The sequence below is a fragment of the Rhopalosiphum padi genome, chromosome 1 (genome assembly GCF_020882245.1).
Source record: "Rhopalosiphum padi isolate XX-2018 chromosome 1, ASM2088224v1, whole genome shotgun sequence".
Classification (NCBI taxonomy): domain Eukaryota; kingdom Metazoa; phylum Arthropoda; class Insecta; order Hemiptera; family Aphididae; genus Rhopalosiphum; species Rhopalosiphum padi.
The window spans coordinates 46,678,481-46,697,555 of NC_083597.1; the positions used below are offsets into that span (position 1 = coordinate 46,678,481).

A 19,075-nucleotide genomic window follows, 5' to 3' on the forward strand; every position below is an offset into this window, starting at 1 on the left:
ATTCCTCTAAAATCATTATGTTATAAATCTTTTACGCTAACCAGTTTTCAACAAAAGTGATTTTTTATTTTCTTAAAATTCAAAAAACGAATAGCCGTAAAATTTAAAATGTGTACTAAGTAGTTATAGGTATTATCATTTTTTCTATAAATGGTCTAATTTTCAAAAAATTGTAATTAATTTTGAGCTCTTTATAGACAATTATATTTGTTAGCTTTATTAGTGTTTTTTAATAGCAAAAATTGATAAATGGGTCAAAATCCTTGAAAATTGAATTAATAATTTCTTAGTAAGTTGTTAATTTACTCATTAAAAATAAAAAAAAATGTATATTCACAATATTTTTATAAACGTATACAGTGGCGTAGCTAGGAATTTTAGTTGAGGGAGGGGGCAAAACTTCAAATTTTGTTCATAATAATCATGGATTACCTATACAGCTATACATTACATTAAATTATTGAGATACAACCTACCTACACATGTATATACTATATAAATTTTGTATAAAATTCAAAAGTATATGTTTTAAAATAATAACATCGCCATTGTTGCACATGCAGTCCACGCAGGTGCCCGAGGGTGCTTAGGTGCTTAGCACCCCCAGCTTATTTTGAGCTAAAAATATTGTTAAAAGTGTAATTTTGCGTTTATAAAAATAATTTTTATAAGTTTATATTATTGTATTGGTAATGCACTAATACCATGGACGATGGACGTACATTGTATATATAATTTACATATTATATAATATGTACAATATTGGGTATTTGGGTTTGCGATATTAGTATGTTACCTATTTATAATTATAACGCATTTGGATTTTGAAAACGAGACCTTAACATCATAAGCTATCGGGTTTTCAATATTTAATTTATAGGTAATTTTATTTTACAATTTGGTTTTTATGAATTAAATGTTATAAAAAAGGTCTTTTAATAGTGATGTACTGATGTCTTATGATGTTTTAGGAGCTTAACATAAAAGTTTAATAACATAGATATCTGATTAGGATGGTGTAGTAGAGGTCATATTTATAATATTGTATTAGAATAATTTATTAATTTATTTATATGATAGCATTTTGAGGATGTTAAAATTCAACTGCAATTTTGAAGTATTTCTACTATTAAATTTCGGTTGTAAAATCTGTTCTACCTACTCTTTGTAGATTATAATAAATTGGTAATAACCAATTGTAGATAAAGCATAGCAATTAGAAATATTAAGTGGCCTAATTGGTTATCGTCAGCCTATTTTTTTAATTAATATTTTTAACCAAGATTGTAAATATAAATATACATTATATTATTAGTAATTACTAATTAGCTTATTTCTATTTCCTATGTTTCCTAATCAAAATTGTTTTCAATCAGTTTCTGTCTTTAACTTTTATAGAGTAGTATAATAAGCATATTTTTAGATTTTAGCTTAAGTCACCTTTTTATCGGTACAAGAGTATAGAATTCTTCTATTACTTCTTCAATATCAACCTTGAATGATATTTACTGCTTAATAAATATCACGTAAGTGGATCAAGATTCAAGACGTTCTTGTGTCATTGTGCTTCTAAGTTTAGATTTCACAATGGCTAATTTAGAAAATGCACTCACACTTGTCACAGAAATTGCAAATAAAACATTTAAATTGCATATTATAGGACATTACATAATTTATTTACAGGTAAAATATTCTAAACACATTAATACTATACCTATTCAAAATTACACTATTGAATAAATAGTTTTATACTTACACCCAGTTGACAATTAAATAGAGTTAAAAAAAAAAAAACTTTTTAGTTATTTTAGTATGTTTTGAAATGTTTTCTTCCTTATCTTTTTTCTTTTTTTTGTTTCTCACATTCATTTTTTCCTTTTACTTTTTAGTAAACATAAATACATAATAATTATTATTACTGATAAACATTTTTTACTTTTCACTAATAGGCAGCAGTTAAATAATACAATAATGAGTATAAAGCTGTTGTTCTATCGACTATCGTTTTATTTTAAAAAATATAACACGAATAGATAATTGGCCAATATCACAGACGCAAACCTACAGCTAGCAGCAATGCCAAACTGTTATTTATAATTAATTATTAAATATCAATAATGTAACTTATTAATAGCATAACTATGTTTTCCATAATATATTTTGAATTTTATTTAACATAATATGCTTATGCAAGCATTTTATGGTCTATCTCTTTAGTATCTACTCATTATGTAAAACTATAAATTTAAATTTTATTTTTTGGATTCTAATAAAAATCACCAACTAAGAAATTTTACCTAATTTGTGATACAAATTAGCTCAATAATGGAATTATAATGGGTTGCTTGAGCTCCTTCCGAAAATCGCAGACTTTGTACCGGCGACCGACATATCCTGTAGTTCGTAGGAGACGCACATCTACGAATGTATTTCATTGCTTTCGCCCGTCGGTTTTATAATTTAAATTTCTTTCAAATACTGAAATACCTACTCTCAGTAGTCAGTACTCTCTAATCTGTATAACTAATTTTTATAACATATAATAGAGAATATTTTGTTTTTTTATTTTTTACTAATCTCTATTGTTGTTTTCTTATCTATCAACAACATTGAATCACGTTATTATCTTTTGTAATTTGTACTTACTTTTGTACGCAACATCAATACATCATATGATTCACAGATCACGGCGTTGATAGTAAATACTAAATACTAAATAGAAATAATATGGTAATGGTTAATACTATATAATATTATGTCTATATAGAAAGTGTAAGTTTCATCTTTTTAAAATTGCAATCTCAATTTTATTTTCATAAGTTGAATATTTAGCTGATGATTATTACACGTTTATTATGTTTATAAAGTTTTACTTAAAATACATCCTAAAAGTAAATTAAAATTACCAACTCGATTTTGGTCGTTGTATAAAGATAGTTTGATTTCAGTGTAGCCCATTAACTATAAAGACGTAAGTTTTATTGTTCATTAAAAGTACAACCCAATATTGTAATACATTCTAAAGAATCTAGTAAGAAATTATTATTTATTTAATCGTTTTAATATTATTTATAAATAGGTATCTTATTCAATTGCATATAGTTTTACATTAACAATTATTTTCATCTTTACTCAATAAATTAGACTAGATATTGTAACAAATCAATGTATAGTGTATACCAATTTCCGTAAATTATTTGATGATAATTAGTAATCGTAGTAATCATAAATTTGTGATTTTTAACATTTTCATGGTCTTAGGACATTTAATTATTTTTCAAATAAGATTTGTAGGCATGTATTTATTAATTATTTATAGTTAAGTTAACAGACTACAGAGATTAGTCAGTGTATATATTTTAATTAATAATGTTGTTTTAATATGTTGTAGGAGGATAAATAATAATTCAAAATGATACGAATCGAAGAAAGTCTTTTAAAATCATATCTAACTATGGTAAGTCATAAAATAATGTTTTAATTACAATAATATAATTTAATACACAATATTTGAAAAACTTACTCTGTTATCAACTTATAACTTACTCTTTCTCAAAAGGAGTGTAAAATGTAGTAACTTCTGAATCATAAATGCCTGAAGGTGGTCAGGGCTGGCTTTAAGTCTTTTAGCACCCAGTGTAAGAATTATTTTGGCATCCCTCTCTATAATCAAAATTTAATTTAGACATTTCTCACACTTCCTTCTTATTTTGGCACCCTCTGGCATCGCACATGCCGATCATATCTAAAACCATTCCTGGAGTTGGAATTTAGTGATATTTCAAAACTTATAATATATAATAACCAAATAACAATTTGCCCACAAAATAGAACAGATTTAGAGGTATACTACTTTGTCAATTTTTTTATAACTAAATATCATATCCATGTACACTGTACAGAATGTATCACAATGATCTGACACATTCAAATGTAATTTTTTTATAAAAATTGTCATATCACCATGATACACCATGAATGATATAGTTATGAATGTAAGGATGTACATACACTATATTGAATGTATTTGTTAAATATGTATATATTTTATAAATTAAAAATATGTGATTGTAGGTTATAGTGTATTTAATATTTATAATATAAAATATAGAATTAAATACATTATATAATTTTTATATTTCTTGTATATTTAATATTTAATATTGATTCTATTTCAGTATAAATTTCCTGAAAATACAAAAAAAGAAATCATAAAAACGTTAAATTATTATCATGGACTCATTTGTAATTTTGAGACATTTTGTAAGTTATTTTTATCATATTCGTTATTTGTTGGTATGAGTTTTTACTAGTATAATTCAAAAAATAATTATAATAAATATTGTTTTTTTCAGTGTTTTCAAATAGAATTGAAAAGAAACTAGTTAATTTGAGTGGTACTATTCCCGTTACATTTAAAGGTAATTACTTTAAGTTTATAATTTTGTATTGTTATATTATATAAGAATAATTAATTATCTAATTTTATTTTTAAAGGCACCACTTATCACATTCCAATTAGTATCTGGCTGATGGATACACATCCAAATAATGCACCAATCTGTTATGTGAAACCTACATTGGATATGCGAATTAAAATGTCAATGTATGTTGATCATAATGGTAAAATTTATTTGCCATATTTACATAATTGGACTCCGGTAATACATTAATTAATTATAATTATATTTAATTTGTGCCAATTTTAAATTATATATGTTAACCATTTTAGACTACGTCCAATCTTCTTGATTTAATTGGAGTAATGACAGCAACTTTCTCAGAAACACCACCTGTATATTCAGTTGTTAGAACTGAACCCCCTGTAAACCCTGTTGCTTATCCTACTCAAATGCGTAAGTTTAATTCATATTTGGTATACTTTAATTTTTGGTTGAAAATTAGTGAATATTGTAATCATATACCAATCAAAATTACTAGTCAGTTTCAATATTATTCTACGTATGAGTGACATGTCCACACTTATCCAGGCTTATATATTTTTAAATATTGAAACAATAAACAGGCTATAAAAATAAAATAAAAGTTATATTAGGTATAATGTTTTCATATTTATTTTATGAATATATGATTAAATTATAAACATGACTTTTATCAATTTGCAAAGTAAGTGCCTATCAATTATTTTTATGAAATTAGGCTATAGGATAGTCAAGTATTTTGTTTAATCATGTAATATTTATTTTTTTAAACTTTGTGATTTTTTTACAACTTAGAAAAAATAATTTTGCTAAAAAAAAAATAATATAGATTATGAACTCTCTAAAGATACCATTTATGTAGTTTATTATACTCAATTGACATTAAGTAGGAAACTCGACAGCTGACTTTTACTTAGTTGCGTGTATTTACTACACGGAAGATGGACAGATGGTTGACTTTGTGTGGGTGATAATCAATTGATGTCTGATCACCGATTGACAAAAACTGGTCGCCGCCGAGGTCCCTACTTAACGTCATAAGAATATTATATTAATTATTATTATTAATTTTTTTATATGTACATTTAGCATATGGTGGGACTGGTTCAAACGTGATGTTGCCATATTCTTCAATACCAACATCATCGACTGCTACTTCTAATCCTTCCACAACATACCATGGAAATTCTAATACTCCTTATCCTTTGTATAATAATCAGTTTCCAACACCTTCGCCTTATCCAACAGGTTCAGCCAATACATCAAATTTTCTATCTTATACTCCACCATATACAACTCAAAATTCTTCACAAAACTGTCCATATCCACAGCAACCTGCACAAACTAGACCAGAATATCCTCCTTACCCACCAACTTCTAGTAATATGCCTAATACTTCTACCACAGGGGTAAGTTTATTTTTTTTCCATTTGAATTAATAGATTAGGAAACCTAAAGTATAAATAAAATAAATTTTCATAATAACTGTTAATTGTATTAATTTATTAAATACAAAATAATAATTATTTATCGCCTATAACTTTTCAATAGCTTTATTTAGATGACAATCAGATATTCATTAAAATACTAGATAACATAAATATCAATATGCAAATAAAAGTCAGACACAATTAAATACAAAATAAAATGTTTTATTGTGTCCTCATATATGATATTGTGAAACTAATCATTTATTTATTGTATGGAAGGATAAAAGATAAATTAATTTTATTATCTAGTAGTATGTGCTTTTATTATTTTTATTTGAAAAAAATAAGGACCATTTTGTATTGTCCACAAACATTATTAAGAGTTGTCTATATTTTAGAAGTATATATTAATGAAGTTTTGTTGCTTATTTATATTTTATAGAATGTTTGTTAACATATTATATTGTAAAGCATAATTTATATAGATTTGAAGATTTTTTTGGTCTATATTTATTTTACTTGTACCTTTCAATAAATAAATATTTGTGTATTTGTTACTACCTATAGTTGAGTGACGGTGGTACAATAACTGAAGAACATATCAAAGCTTCTTTATTATCTGCTATTGAAGATAAAGTACGAAGGCGCTTTAATGAACAAATGGCTCAGAATAAAGCCGAATTAGATATATTACAACATTCTCAACGAGAATTATCACTTGGAAAAAATAAATTAGACTCTATTTTGACAAGTCTCAACAAAGAAAAGGTAGACAGAAATTCATCTTATCAAAATTCTCTAGTTTTGTTTATATTTTGATTTACTAATATATTAAAATGTATTATTTTAGTCTGAATTAGAACAAAATATTCAAGTTTTGCGTGATAAAGAATTAGAACTTGAAATGGCTATTTCTAAGTTATCTAAAGAAGATAATATCGATATTGACGATGCTGTAACTACAACTGCACCTCTTTATAAACAGTAAGTAATTACTAATTATATATTTTTATTATGCGAGTTACTTATTATTTTTATAATTATTAGAATATTGAATGCATTTGCTGAAGAAGCTGCAACTGAAGATGCAATTTATTATATGGGAGAAGCATTAAGAAGAGGTGTGATTGATCTTGATGTATTTCTGAAGCAAGTACGTTCCCTTTCCCGTAAACAATTTATGTTGCGGGCTTTGATGCAACGATGTAGGCATAAGGCTGGCTTAGTGGCTTAATTTAAAGGTGGTTAACTAACAAGATCGAGATAAAATTAACAAGATAAAATGTTTAATTTCTATGGATAAATAAAATGAGGTAAAACCACATTTGCAGTATATATAATATTACATTATAACACATGTTTCTTATGTTATATATCTTGTAACTGTATACTTACATCAGTTAACTATTGCAATAGAGATCAATAATATGCTTAATTTTGTTAGTCTTATTAAATATTTTATTACTATAAATTACTGTGCACTAAGTTGATATATCAATCATTATATCTCTAAAATAAATACTATTTCATTTTAAATTCTATTTTACTTTATTTTTAAATTTTTATATATAACATTAGATACTATCAATTATATATTTTATTATGATACTTTGTTGTAAGAAAAAAAGCACTATATATATAAAACAAAATTAAAACTACAATTGTAATTTTATTGAAGTTATAATTTAAATCTATAATAAGTAAAAATTATTATTATTAATTGTATATCGGTCAAATCCACAAAATATATTTAATTTTAAAATCTATTTAAGCGTATTCTATTATTATGCCCATGTTTTAAAAAATACAATAGTTTTTCTTATAAACAATTTTTTAACATATTGATGTCTTAATTAAAAAATAATTACAATGTAACTATTACAACAACAAAAAATATAATATAATTATAATACCTTTTATTTTATTAAAAAAATAGAAAAATGGACTTATGCATTTGTGAATATGACCCAAAGAAATTATAAGTTGTATTAAATGTTTAAAATTTATTTTAGAGATATTTTAGCAAAATTATTTTATATAACTATTGCATATTATTTAATCATCTAAGGAATGATACTACTTTACTAATAATTAATCTATTACATTTTTAGTTCAGTTTATAAAATTAAATTGGCCATTTATAAATTATTATTAAAGTATCCTTATTGTTTTAGATTATTATGCTTTAATGTAACTTATACAATTATATGTAATATATAGAAGTTAAATAAACTTATATATATATATTTTTTTTTTTGTTTTATCGTTTTGAAAATTCTAACTCTTAATTTTAAATGCTACTACTTGTCATCATTTTTATATAAATAAAAAATGAAATAAATTATACCAGTAAACAGAGAATTTGTAGCTCTAAAATATGATACTATGTAAGTATGTAACAACTATTGTTGGTATTGACATTGACCACTTTAAAATACTTTGAATTAGTATTTAAATATATTTAACATTTTAATTATTTACGAAATGTTATTAAAATTTCCTATATAAACCCCTTAGATAGTGGGTGCGTAGAGTCGACTGTAATTTCAGACTTTAGTGGAGCTGGAGCCAGTTGAGATTCTTGTATATACACTTATGTATTACCTAGTATGTAGAAATTAGAAACCCAAAATTTATTGTTTTTCATTGATTTTTTTTTTGCTTAAATAATTTTATTAATTACTAAAATTATAATGTATGATTTAAAAATCAATATTATATTTTTATTTGAAACAAATTTTATTCTGACATCTGACACGGTCATCTCATTGCCAGCCGTAGTCGTCGTGACAATACATTTACATCACTCAAATAAGTGAAATTTAAAATATTCATGAAAATAGGGATACATATTACCAATTATTTCTTTAAAGAAATAACTATATAATTAAAACTTACGAATTTACAATTAAACAAAAATAATAGGTAAATATAACGTTATGAACACATTTATTATATTTTTAAAAATGAAAACAAAAATAATTTATAATGAAAGTAGTTTCAATTGATGACAGATATAAATAGGGATTTCAATTAATATTATACAATATTTACATATAAATGTTAAATAACAAGATACATTTATCCATATTTTACATACTCAATAGTATATATTGTATGTATAAATATTGTTTTATTGCATGTAATAACTCAAAATAGTGTCTTTAAATTATGTGTGGCGAAAATAATAATGATAATAATAATAATTCATTATACATATATTCCAACCCAGAGTAATAAGAAAAGAAGGCCAAAGCCAGTAAATAAGGCAGCTACAAAAGATATGGTCAGTTCTTTTTTCAAATTTCTAGTATACTTTGTACCAGTTACTTCATAGACGAAAAACCATGCCGTGAAAAACACCCCAATGCTGAGCAATAGCAAGGTGAGATGTGGATAAACTGCTGGGCTAACTGGAGACACATACCGCTTGTACAGTGTCATTGTGCTAAACAAAAATAATAAAATTCAATATAATTTCAGTTTTATATAAAACAAAATACTAATAATAATTAACAGTAACATATTCATAGATATAGTATTATTGTTATAAGTTTTTATAGATTTAGTTGCTAAAGTATGTTTAGGTTCAGATTTAGGGTAAAAGACAGCAAGTTAAACTAAATCATTCATTTTTTCAAAATTTAAACATCAATTTAGGAGGCCTATTGAAATATTATTGAGCCAGGCCAATTCATTTAGCTTATTTCATTATCACTTTTATGATATGTTGTTAAATAGGTTCTTGATACAAATATTTACTTTACCTATGTATTTACCTTTGAAAAAATGTAGGTATTTTTATTATTATTATTATTACTATAAACAAAGGTAAGAAAACAAAATAAAAGTAAATAAAAAATAAACAAGATTTTATTTTAAAAATATACAATTATTCTAAGATATTTGAGTAAACAATCATAGTACAAAATAAAATTTCCTAAACATATCAATTAAAATTAAATAAAAATAATGCATTTTCTATAGGTAATGCTTCATTATAAACGTAAGAACAGTTTAAATAGTTGCTACAAATGTTTTAAGTTAGATAAAAGAAAATAAACCATACACTTTGATTTAGATAAAATATTATTGTATAAATAGTGATTTATCATTTAAGACGTCAACCAAAAGCTGTTTGTCATGTAGTACATCATCAATTTCATTTTTATCCCAAAGTAACAATACTTTAGATAATCTATTTATATTCTGTCCAAAGATCTTAATTACACCTCTTGTTTCTAATAATGAACACATGGTTATGAATTCGCTCAGATCCCTTACTTGAATGTTGCGTTTTTTACAAATGGTTGTAAAAACATTGAATACTTTTCCTATAGTAATTACTTGATTTTTTTTAGTAGAGGACAATAATAATAATAATGCGCACACCACTAATTCTTGCTGTAACGGTAATTTTTCAGAATTTTCATCATTATTATCAAGCGCACCAGAAGTAGAATAAACATTATTCAACACAGCTAATACATCATTTAATTCAATTTTTTTGTCAATTTTATCATCTGCCAACTCGATAACTCTTCTTGTAACATCCAATGCATAACGTATATCACCTCGAAAAGAAGCAATTTTTGCAGATAAAAGCTGAATTGCATTGACAGGAAATAATTCTGCAACTCCTGCACTTTCTAATCTATGAGATATTATATTAGCTAACTCTGTTTTTGTATATGGTGGAAAATTCAATAATTCTGGTTGTAAAGAAACTTTTGTTTTTAACATTGGCAATAATCGATCAGTAAGATCTAAAGAGTTTGCAATACCAATAACAACCATATTTGAGTGTGGAATGATTGGCCACTCAAATATTTGATACAATATTGATTGATTTTTAGATGACAGTTGATCAATTTCATCGAGTACCATAAGAATAGATTTGTGTTTAGTTTTCAAGTACTGTTCAATGGTTGATATGCATTCTCTTTGTGTACCTGATCCGATTTTTAACATTTCAGCAATTTTAGCATATACACGGTTGGCAGATTTTATCATACTACAGTTCACATACACTATAGTGAAGTTGTCAGTAACCAAATCACTGGTAAACAATGAGTGAAGCGACACGGTTTTACCGGTACCTGGCGGTCCAGATATGTACATAGAAACCGAGCAGTGATCTTTGAGGTGTTTTTTCAGGAACGATTTTAAACATTCTATGTGTTTTTCTCTCCCCGGCAGCGAATCCGTGTAACCGCTATGCAAATTCAACAGTGCTGTGCCAAAAGTTGATTTCTTCTGATCGCCAGTCATTTCACGGAATAGATAGTACCGCGGTCAGATGATTAAAAATGACACAATATAATCCGCCAAACTGAGTGTACTAAAAACAAAGTGTAATCCGATGTCGGAGGCAAGTAGGTAACAAAGCGTGGAAAAGCTAAGAGGCCAAAAAAAAAAAAAACACCGGTCACGAGAACAAAATGAAAAACTTTAAATAATTTATGATTTAAGTAGGATAATATATATAAACAAAATAAAACAACCAATTTACCTCGTAGAGTCCGGCACGGTTGTCGATCGTCGAATTGTATTACGTATTCTTTTCTTCAGGAGGGTGAACGGTTATTGTCGGTTGTCGGTTTTTCACAGTGGTAATCCCCCTGCTATGATGAATATAAAAAATTAAAATAACAATTTATTGCGCGTGTACGACCACTGTGTATACGTATCAACAGATAAAAGTTGGGAACGATACTTATCGCCGTCCGTGCGTCGTTGTACATATATGAACTTAGCATCGGGTTTTCATTTTTTTTTTCGTAAATAAACAAAATGAATTGAATTGAATCGCGTACACGCGTCGTTGTCGATCTAATATCTTATATTATTATCTATTGACGATAATATTATTATTTATTAGTTTATTACATATTATGTCAATATGACAAACAACAATTAATGACAGTATGACACAGAGCAGATAGATTTTCACCGGAATTTTTCGCGTTTGAATTTCATCCGTTCTGTGATAATAATACTAATACTTATTATTACTAGAGGTTTATTTACTATACAACTAACAATAACAACAATAATACAATTATTGTTATTAGAGTAGCATAATTTATTGTTATAACGGTAACGGTGTCGGGAGGGGGTGAGCAAAATATGTAATTAGTGCAGTTCATATCGCGTCCGAGTGTGGCGTGTGTTTGTGTCTGTTTTGGGTTCCGTGATATCACTATATCAGCGCCGACGGACGACGACCTAATACCGTATGCGTCTGTGTTAAAATTTTAGGACGGTTTATTTATTTTTTGTGTCGTTCACTCGTCTTCCGTTTATTCACATACAACTACCTACCATGGCCTACATAGCAAAATGCCGCTGACATCTGAGATTCGTCGACGTCTCACTCGGCACAGCACTGAGGCATAAGGTGTACGTACTCAATCCCGATTTTGGTGATAAATGGTTTTTTGATTGTTCTACTGTAACTTTACCAAGCAACATTTTTGTTGCATCTAGCAGAAGACGCAACGACGACAACGTTACACCACAGTCGTGACGGACAGTGCGCGACGGCCATGAGAAACATTTGTCACTGTGATGAATGAGGACGAGATAGCTGATAAAGTATACGAGGAGAGAGAGAGAATTGTTGATCTATATAGGAATGGACCCGGGGACGGAACAATTATAGATCCTGTTGATGATCCTGCATTCAATGACTATTACAAACTTGATAGATTTGGATTCATAATAAGGTATATACTTAGTTTTACAATATTATCGTTAATGGTCTTGGTTCAAATTATTTACAATTTCTTTCCTAGTGATGAGTCAAAGTTTAAAAAAGAAGATCCTCAAGAGATAAAAATCGAAGTAACCCGAGAACAAAAATGGCTGAAAATGATCTCCAATTGGGATGGTCTATCCCGAGAAAAACTCAAAAGACGCGTTTACAAAGGCATTCCAAATTCATTACGAGGTAAAGTGTGGGCCAAACTATTGGGTGTTGATCAACTCACAGATGATCAGAAAAATAAATACAAAGTAATTATCTATTTAATTATCAATATGTATAAAATGTACAGTTATTAATATTTTAAATAATCTATTTTTATAAAATTATTTAGATAGATTAATATATTAGTTATTTTTAATATAACAGTAGGTGTTTAAGAGAATGTCAGTGCAATATTTGTTTTTCTAAAATCTATATGCAACATATAAAAAATGCTTTCACCTAAAAATTTTTTATGATATTTAAGTAATCTTGGAGTAAAATAAAAATGTATAGACAAATCAATATTTCATACCCTTAAAAATATTATTCTCCAACATTTTTGTAATGGGTGATTTTATTCTGAGTACTTAAAAATCATAAAAAAAAAAACGATTTTAGGTGAAACTTTTTAATATATATTGCTCGTGGGTTTGAGAGAGAAAATATAATGAAACAACACTGTGCTGACATCCTCTTATGTTTAAAGTTGACTAATTTAAAATTTTTTTAATATTTATCTGTATTAAATATAATTTCATTGTTATTAAATATTTGTTTTACATAGCATATGTGTGAGTTGGCATGGGAGCATTCACCAGATGTGAGACAAATTGATTTAGATGTGAATCGAACATATCGAGAACATATCAACTTCCGACAACGTTACAATTTGAAGCAACAAGAATTATTTAATATACTATCTGCATATAGTATTTATAATTTAGATATTGGTTATACTCAGGGAATGTCACAAATTGCAGCATTACTATTGATGTATTTAAGTGAAGATGAAGCTTTCTGGGCATTATCTACTCTTATTTCCCATAACAAGTATCATATGCATGGTGAGTTTAATATATTGATGTACAGTAGACTTTCCATAAGTAAAAATTGATTTATCTCATTATAAAACAAACAAAAAAAATGTCAATTGTTAATTTGATATATTAAATTTTATTTTTTATTTGTCTTAAAATTATGGTTTATCAATGGTCAATTAATTCTGTGCTTAATTTTATGCTTAAATAATAACACTTAGATTAAAATATTTTAGGTTTTTTTATACCTGGATTTCCTAAGTTAATACGTTTTCAAGATCACCATGATAAAATAATGAATAAGTTATTACCTAAGTTAAAAAAACATTTGGATAAAAATGGAGTTGAAACTGGATTATATACTTTAAAATGGTTCTTCCAATGTTTTTTGGACAGAGTATGTACATTAATTGACTTATCTTTATTAGTTTTTTATAGTTTGATATTATTATTTATAATTTGTCTACATTCATTGTTTAGATACCATTTAAATTGACTTTAAGAGTATGGGATACATTTTTACTAGAAGGTGACAAAATATTATCAGCTATGGCATATTGCTTGTTAAAATTACATCGCCACCAGCTATATGCTTTAGGAATGGATGATATACTTAATTTTTTACAAGTAAGTTACAAAAATGATAACGTTTAAATTTAAATCATGATGTATACATTTTTTTTAAATTTAAATTCTTAATTATTTTTATTATACAGTTTTACAATTTATTTGTGTTTATTATTTATATTTTTAATATTGTGATTAATTTTCAATCAATTTAGTTAAAAGTTTTTTTTGATTTCTTGATAGCTTATCAAAATAAACAAAATGCTTATTTACAGAATAAATATTCATTATATTTTATAGTTTAATTTGAAAATATTTATAACAAATTGTTTTTATCATTTATTAAATATGATTATGTATAATATTTTATTTATATATTCATTAAATGGACATTTATTAATGATAAGGTAAAATTGGAACAAAATTATCAACATACAGCAGATTATACCATAGAAAAACTTCAAGAATGTCTTATTGAATTAAAAAAATATAAACTCGATAATGCTGGCCTGCCATCTCCAAGTGAAAAATTAAAAAGAGAGCTTGGAATATTTAATCCTGATGATATCCCTGTTAGAAAGGTAAAACTTGTTTAAAGTCAATCATTATTTTTCAATAAAATACTAATTTAAAAAATATGTAGTTAAATAAAATAATAATTTTAAAAAAAAATTTCCAGCCTCAAATCAATGGAGTGGATAAAAAAAGAAAACCCATAAATACAGACCAAATTCATAGTTCACCTGAACAGGATTCACAACGTCAAGGTGAGTGGACTAGATTGTGAACACTTGCCTGATGATAAAATTAAACCTATGGTGTCTATAAAAACTAGTCTTCCATTTAATATTAATGCACAAATCATAAAATATTTTCATTTATTTAGGATCTTAGAAAAAAGTTGCTTTCATTTTTTTAGTTTAACATTTTATATAATACAGCATCAACATGTCGTGATAGTTATTTATTTGTAGAAATTTTAAAGTTATTTTTTATTATTATTACTTTTTTATAAGCCTATTACGTTTTGTAAAATAACTATAATATTTTTGTTATTTTAAGTTTAAAATTATTAATTATATACCTTTTATTGAAATAAATACTGTAAACAGATGTGTTGTTAGCCTCGTTAAATGTGTATTAAACTGTTAAAATATAATTTACATGTCTAGTAAACTGAATACTTCTTGGAATTAATATTGTTCCTTTGAAAAAATGTGGCTGTTCAATAACAATGTTTACCAATAGTCTTAACTTGTTTATATTATGCATATACATTTTTACTCAAAAATTTATTTTAACTGTGTAATGCAATTAATTTTTATTTGCTAACACAAATTTGTTGTTTTTATTACCTAATTATTTATTTTTGAGTACAACTCTAAAACAAAACTTTTTTCTTTATTATTCTGTTGGCTTACTGAGGCTTACTCATTTATTGTAAATTTATATATAAAATATTTTAAAACTTGCATTTAATATTTATTTTTTTATCTATGTTTTATAAATAAAAAAGTATTTTTCAATTATTTGTTGTGTTTTAAATGTAAATAATATGTATTGATATCCCTAAGTTAATTATCTTTGTGATTTAAATTGTTTAATATAACAATACAAAACATTAATACATATTGTTATATTGGAAGATATTATACAACACATTTGTAACATCGTTAAATTGTAAAGAAATTTAACTACAATATCATTTTGTAATAGCATTTTTTTTTTTTTAATTAGTAGATATGTTTGGCAGATTTAATCTGTGAAAAAATTTCTTTGTTGCATGTAAAATTTTGTATGTAAAAATTGGTTTGTTTATTTTGATAATCCCTCTTCATTTTACTTATTCAAGGTGAGTAAGATACAATTTAAAAATATGTTTTCATAGCTAACTAATATTATAAATTGTATATATTCTTAGTAATGAGTAAAAGAAAATCTAATCCTAATTAACAAATAAAAATCAAATTCTACCGACTATTTTGAATTATAATTTACTCTATATTTAAAACACATTGCAAATAAGTATATATATGTATGAATTTTTTTTCAGGTTCAATTATTACAAATGGTAAAAACAGTTTAGATGATGTTAGCTCAATTGTTGGAGACAGTTCTAGACGCTCATTGCTGGACACTAGTGTAACTTCTGCAGCTACGACTACAGTGTCTCCACAAAGCATTCAAAATGATGATGCTGGATCGGATGTTACATGTGTGAGCCCACAACCTGATGTGCTTCGCATATATGTGCCATACGATACTCCAACAAAGAAATCTCCTACTTCTGTTTCAAACAAAATTACAACAATACAGGTGATGGACGAGATAGCCACTCCTACTGTGGAAACAGATGGTATGTTTAAAGCGGTGTCTACTATAAACTAATCATTTGTTGAATTAGTGATATACTAAATTGGCTGTGATTGAATATATAGTTGGTGACTACTCTATGACTATAAGCAGTGCTACTTTTCATGTAAATTAGTTATACCTTTTTTGTATTTTTGTGTACAGTACACAATTTGTTCTTGGCAAGAAGCTTAGATGTAGCTTAAGTACAGTAGTTTAAATAAAATTTCATTAATCGTATAATTTATACCTCAACAAGTCATTAATTTAAATTATTTTATAATAAAATGGTGCAGAAATTAAATCAACAGCTGTTAACTCCTATATTGATTTTAATTATTTACAACATAATTTGTAAAAATAAATATAATTTTTTATAAATTATACTACCTCTTAACTTCAATAATCTATACTTATTTTATAACTATATAGTTCAACTTTTAATATTATTTCAATTTCTTAGTAACATTTAATGTGATTACAATATTAATATTCAAGAAAACAATAACTATATTTGATAATATACTTTATTTATCTTGCATGATGTCTAACATTTTGAGTTACATAAAAATTATAAATAACATTAATATGACTATTTTGACTTCCTATAAAAGTTTAAATGTTTTAATTATAAAATAGTAAATTTATAAAAAATAATGTTGTTTATTTATACAATTATACAATTAAATTAGATCTCTTACTTATTTTACAATTATATTCATATACATTATCATACTTGTATGTGGTTTATAATACAATTAATTAATGAGCTATTGTAGTTTATGCAATTGTACACATAATACCTAAAATATTAACTTATTTTTATTTTAGTAGAATATGATTGAGATAATTTACCTCAAATTTATTATAATATAAATGTATTGCCTTCTATTCAGATTAAATTTAATTAAATACTTTATTTTATAAATAAAATCATTAATACATTTCTTAATGTTAATAATTAAAATAAGTATTACAACAATATATCACATGACGATATTATTACAATTTCTTATTAAAAGTATGTTCACTATCTAACTATCAGTATTAAAGTAAAAAAGATAAGTATCAAAGTAATAAAAGTGTTAACTAATTAATTTATGTTGTAGTTGAATGATTTAATAATCATTTAGGTTAATTGTAAAAAATACATTTGTATTGTTTATTTTAAATGTAAATTAGAGAAAAAAAATACTTTTGGACGCTATCATTATGTAACTGAATGCTCTCTTTCAATATAAGACTAAATTCATTATTCATTCCAGACTTTTTGTATTTTGCACAAATAAATAAAATGTACATAATATTAAATTAGCTAAGGTTGCCAGTTGACTATAGAAATATGAATGTATTAAAGAGAAATAATAATTATAAGCAACAATTTATTTTATGAAAGAAAATTGATGTGTATTTTGACATAGAAATATAATTGTTTTTAACAAATGCCTTAGATTGTCTTATAAATTAATATATTATATATTTTTAATAATTCTATATAGTAATTACTACTTCTACATTATTATTAAGATGTATTTTATGTCATTAGATGTTAACTTGGTGTTCAAAAGACATATAGAATATAGATGTTACAACTTATTATACTTAGATAGAATTGTTAAAACTTGTTTTGTAATTTTAACATTCTGTATAGATCATGAATTTTAAATTTAAATGTTTTTGTTATAAATGGGAAAGATGCAACTTGAACAAATGGTTATGTTAATAATTTATCGATTGTATACAAACTGAATGATTAATTACAGTGAAAACATGATATAATTTTCATTGTATAAAAAATATTCTTCTAAATAAGTACGAGACTGTGAACATTAAAAAGCAAGGACAATAGTTTCCTGAGCGTTCAATCTTTATAATTTATTTATAAAATAAAAATGTGTTTATAATTTATATACATTTTAATTATTAATTTATTGTTATTGATAAACATTGTACTGTAGCTATTTAATATCATTAAAAATTGTCAACGACAATATCATTGTATTTTAATATAATTATTAATATATTATTTATATATTATATATATAAATATATTTATGTATTATACCTAAATATATATTAACAATTATTTGTTTTATTTTTTGAATATAATTTTATCAAATCGCAAGATTACTTATTAGTAGTCAAAAGAATTTAAATTTACTTTATAATGACGTTAAGTAACACATTAGTCGTATTTATTCTTCATGATAAATTTAGTAGGTATTGTGTTTGTCTGTATAATAAAAGTTCTGTATTAATATTATTTATTTTCTGCGAGCAAAGTTGATCACAAATTACGGGAGGGGGCTGAAAAACAGCAGGTTATTTTCTTAATTATCCAATTGCGTTTAATGACATAGGAAAGCATGTGCATAGAAATATTTCAGAAGACAAGAAGCAATGAACTTAAGTATCTGACAAATAAAGAACGTAAAAAAGTGATTATTTCACTTGTGAGGGGTAACGTTGCATTTATATGTAAAATAAAATTACAAA

General features: G+C 25.2%; 3 protein-coding genes across 8 annotated transcripts; 2 read left to right on the forward strand and 1 right to left on the reverse strand.

Annotated features, from left to right (window-relative positions):
- The first annotated feature begins 2,685 nt into the window (after nucleotides 1–2,685).
- Nucleotides 2,686–8,118, forward strand: LOC132920070 (tumor susceptibility gene 101 protein). Of its 4 annotated transcripts, none has more exons than XM_060982252.1 (10): nucleotides 2,686–2,772; nucleotides 3,392–3,457; nucleotides 4,179–4,263; nucleotides 4,356–4,421; nucleotides 4,498–4,661; nucleotides 4,733–4,856; nucleotides 5,532–5,851; nucleotides 6,440–6,640; nucleotides 6,723–6,856; nucleotides 6,920–8,118. In XM_060982252.1, the coding sequence occupies exons 2-10, from the start codon at nucleotides 3,413–3,415 to the stop codon at nucleotides 7,104–7,106; spliced, it is 1,326 nt and encodes a 441-aa protein (XP_060838235.1). In that variant the 5' UTR covers nucleotides 2,686–2,772; nucleotides 3,392–3,412; the 3' UTR covers nucleotides 7,107–8,118. The 4 variants fall into 4 exon arrangements, with proteins under 4 accessions (XP_060838235.1, XP_060838413.1, XP_060838148.1 ...); XM_060982430.1 differs by having other exon boundaries at nucleotides 2,712–2,730; XM_060982165.1 differs by having other exon boundaries at nucleotides 2,737–2,971.
- Nucleotides 8,119–8,804: 686 nt separating this feature from the next.
- Nucleotides 8,805–11,670, reverse strand: LOC132920266 (transmembrane protein 258). Of its 2 annotated transcripts, none has more exons than XM_060982639.1 (2): nucleotides 11,385–11,562; nucleotides 8,805–9,320 (listed from the first exon to the last, which is right to left on the reverse strand). In XM_060982639.1, the coding sequence occupies exon 2, from the start codon at nucleotides 9,314–9,316 to the stop codon at nucleotides 9,083–9,085; it is 234 nt and encodes a 77-aa protein (XP_060838622.1). In that variant the 5' UTR covers nucleotides 9,317–9,320; nucleotides 11,385–11,562; the 3' UTR covers nucleotides 8,805–9,082. The 2 variants fall into 2 exon arrangements, with proteins under 2 accessions (XP_060838622.1, XP_060838536.1); XM_060982553.1 differs by lacking the exon at nucleotides 8,805–9,320 and adding an exon at nucleotides 9,728–11,270 and having other exon boundaries at nucleotides 11,385–11,670.
- Nucleotides 11,671–12,026: 356 nt separating this feature from the next.
- Nucleotides 12,027–18,662, forward strand: LOC132919953 (USP6 N-terminal-like protein). 2 transcript variants are annotated; one of them, XM_060982036.1, is made up of 9 exons: nucleotides 12,027–12,274; nucleotides 12,362–12,600; nucleotides 12,670–12,889; nucleotides 13,408–13,687; nucleotides 13,897–14,057; nucleotides 14,141–14,287; nucleotides 14,635–14,808; nucleotides 14,907–14,994; nucleotides 16,281–18,662. In XM_060982036.1, the coding sequence occupies exons 2-9, from the start codon at nucleotides 12,443–12,445 to the stop codon at nucleotides 16,613–16,615; spliced, it is 1,563 nt and encodes a 520-aa protein (XP_060838019.1). In that variant the 5' UTR covers nucleotides 12,027–12,274; nucleotides 12,362–12,442; the 3' UTR covers nucleotides 16,616–18,662. The 2 variants fall into 2 exon arrangements, with proteins under 2 accessions (XP_060838019.1, XP_060837934.1); XM_060981951.1 differs by having other exon boundaries at nucleotides 12,028–12,274; nucleotides 12,365–12,600.
- Nucleotides 18,663–19,075: the final 413 nt, after the last annotated feature.

Coding starts and splice junctions, on each gene's coding strand:
- LOC132920070 (XM_060982252.1), top strand. CDS start 3,413: ATGATACGAATCGAAGAAAGTCTTTTAAAATCATATCTAACTATG. Junction 4,264..4,355: donor TTGTAATTTTGAGACATTTT/GTAAGTTATTTT, acceptor TGTTTTTTTCAG/TGTTTTCAAATAGAATTGAA. Junction 5,852..6,439: donor CTAATACTTCTACCACAGGG/GTAAGTTTATTT, acceptor TACTACCTATAG/TTGAGTGACGGTGGTACAAT.
- LOC132920266 (XM_060982553.1), bottom strand. CDS start 11,143: ATGACTGGCGATCAGAAGAAATCAACTTTTGGCACAGCACTGTTGAAT.
- LOC132919953 (XM_060982036.1), top strand. CDS start 12,443: ATGAATGAGGACGAGATAGCTGATAAAGTATACGAGGAGAGAGAGAGA. Junction 13,688..13,896: donor TAACAAGTATCATATGCATG/GTGAGTTTAATA, acceptor AAAATATTTTAG/GTTTTTTTATACCTGGATTT. Junction 14,809..14,906: donor ATGATATCCCTGTTAGAAAG/GTAAAACTTGTT, acceptor AAAAATTTCCAG/CCTCAAATCAATGGAGTGGA.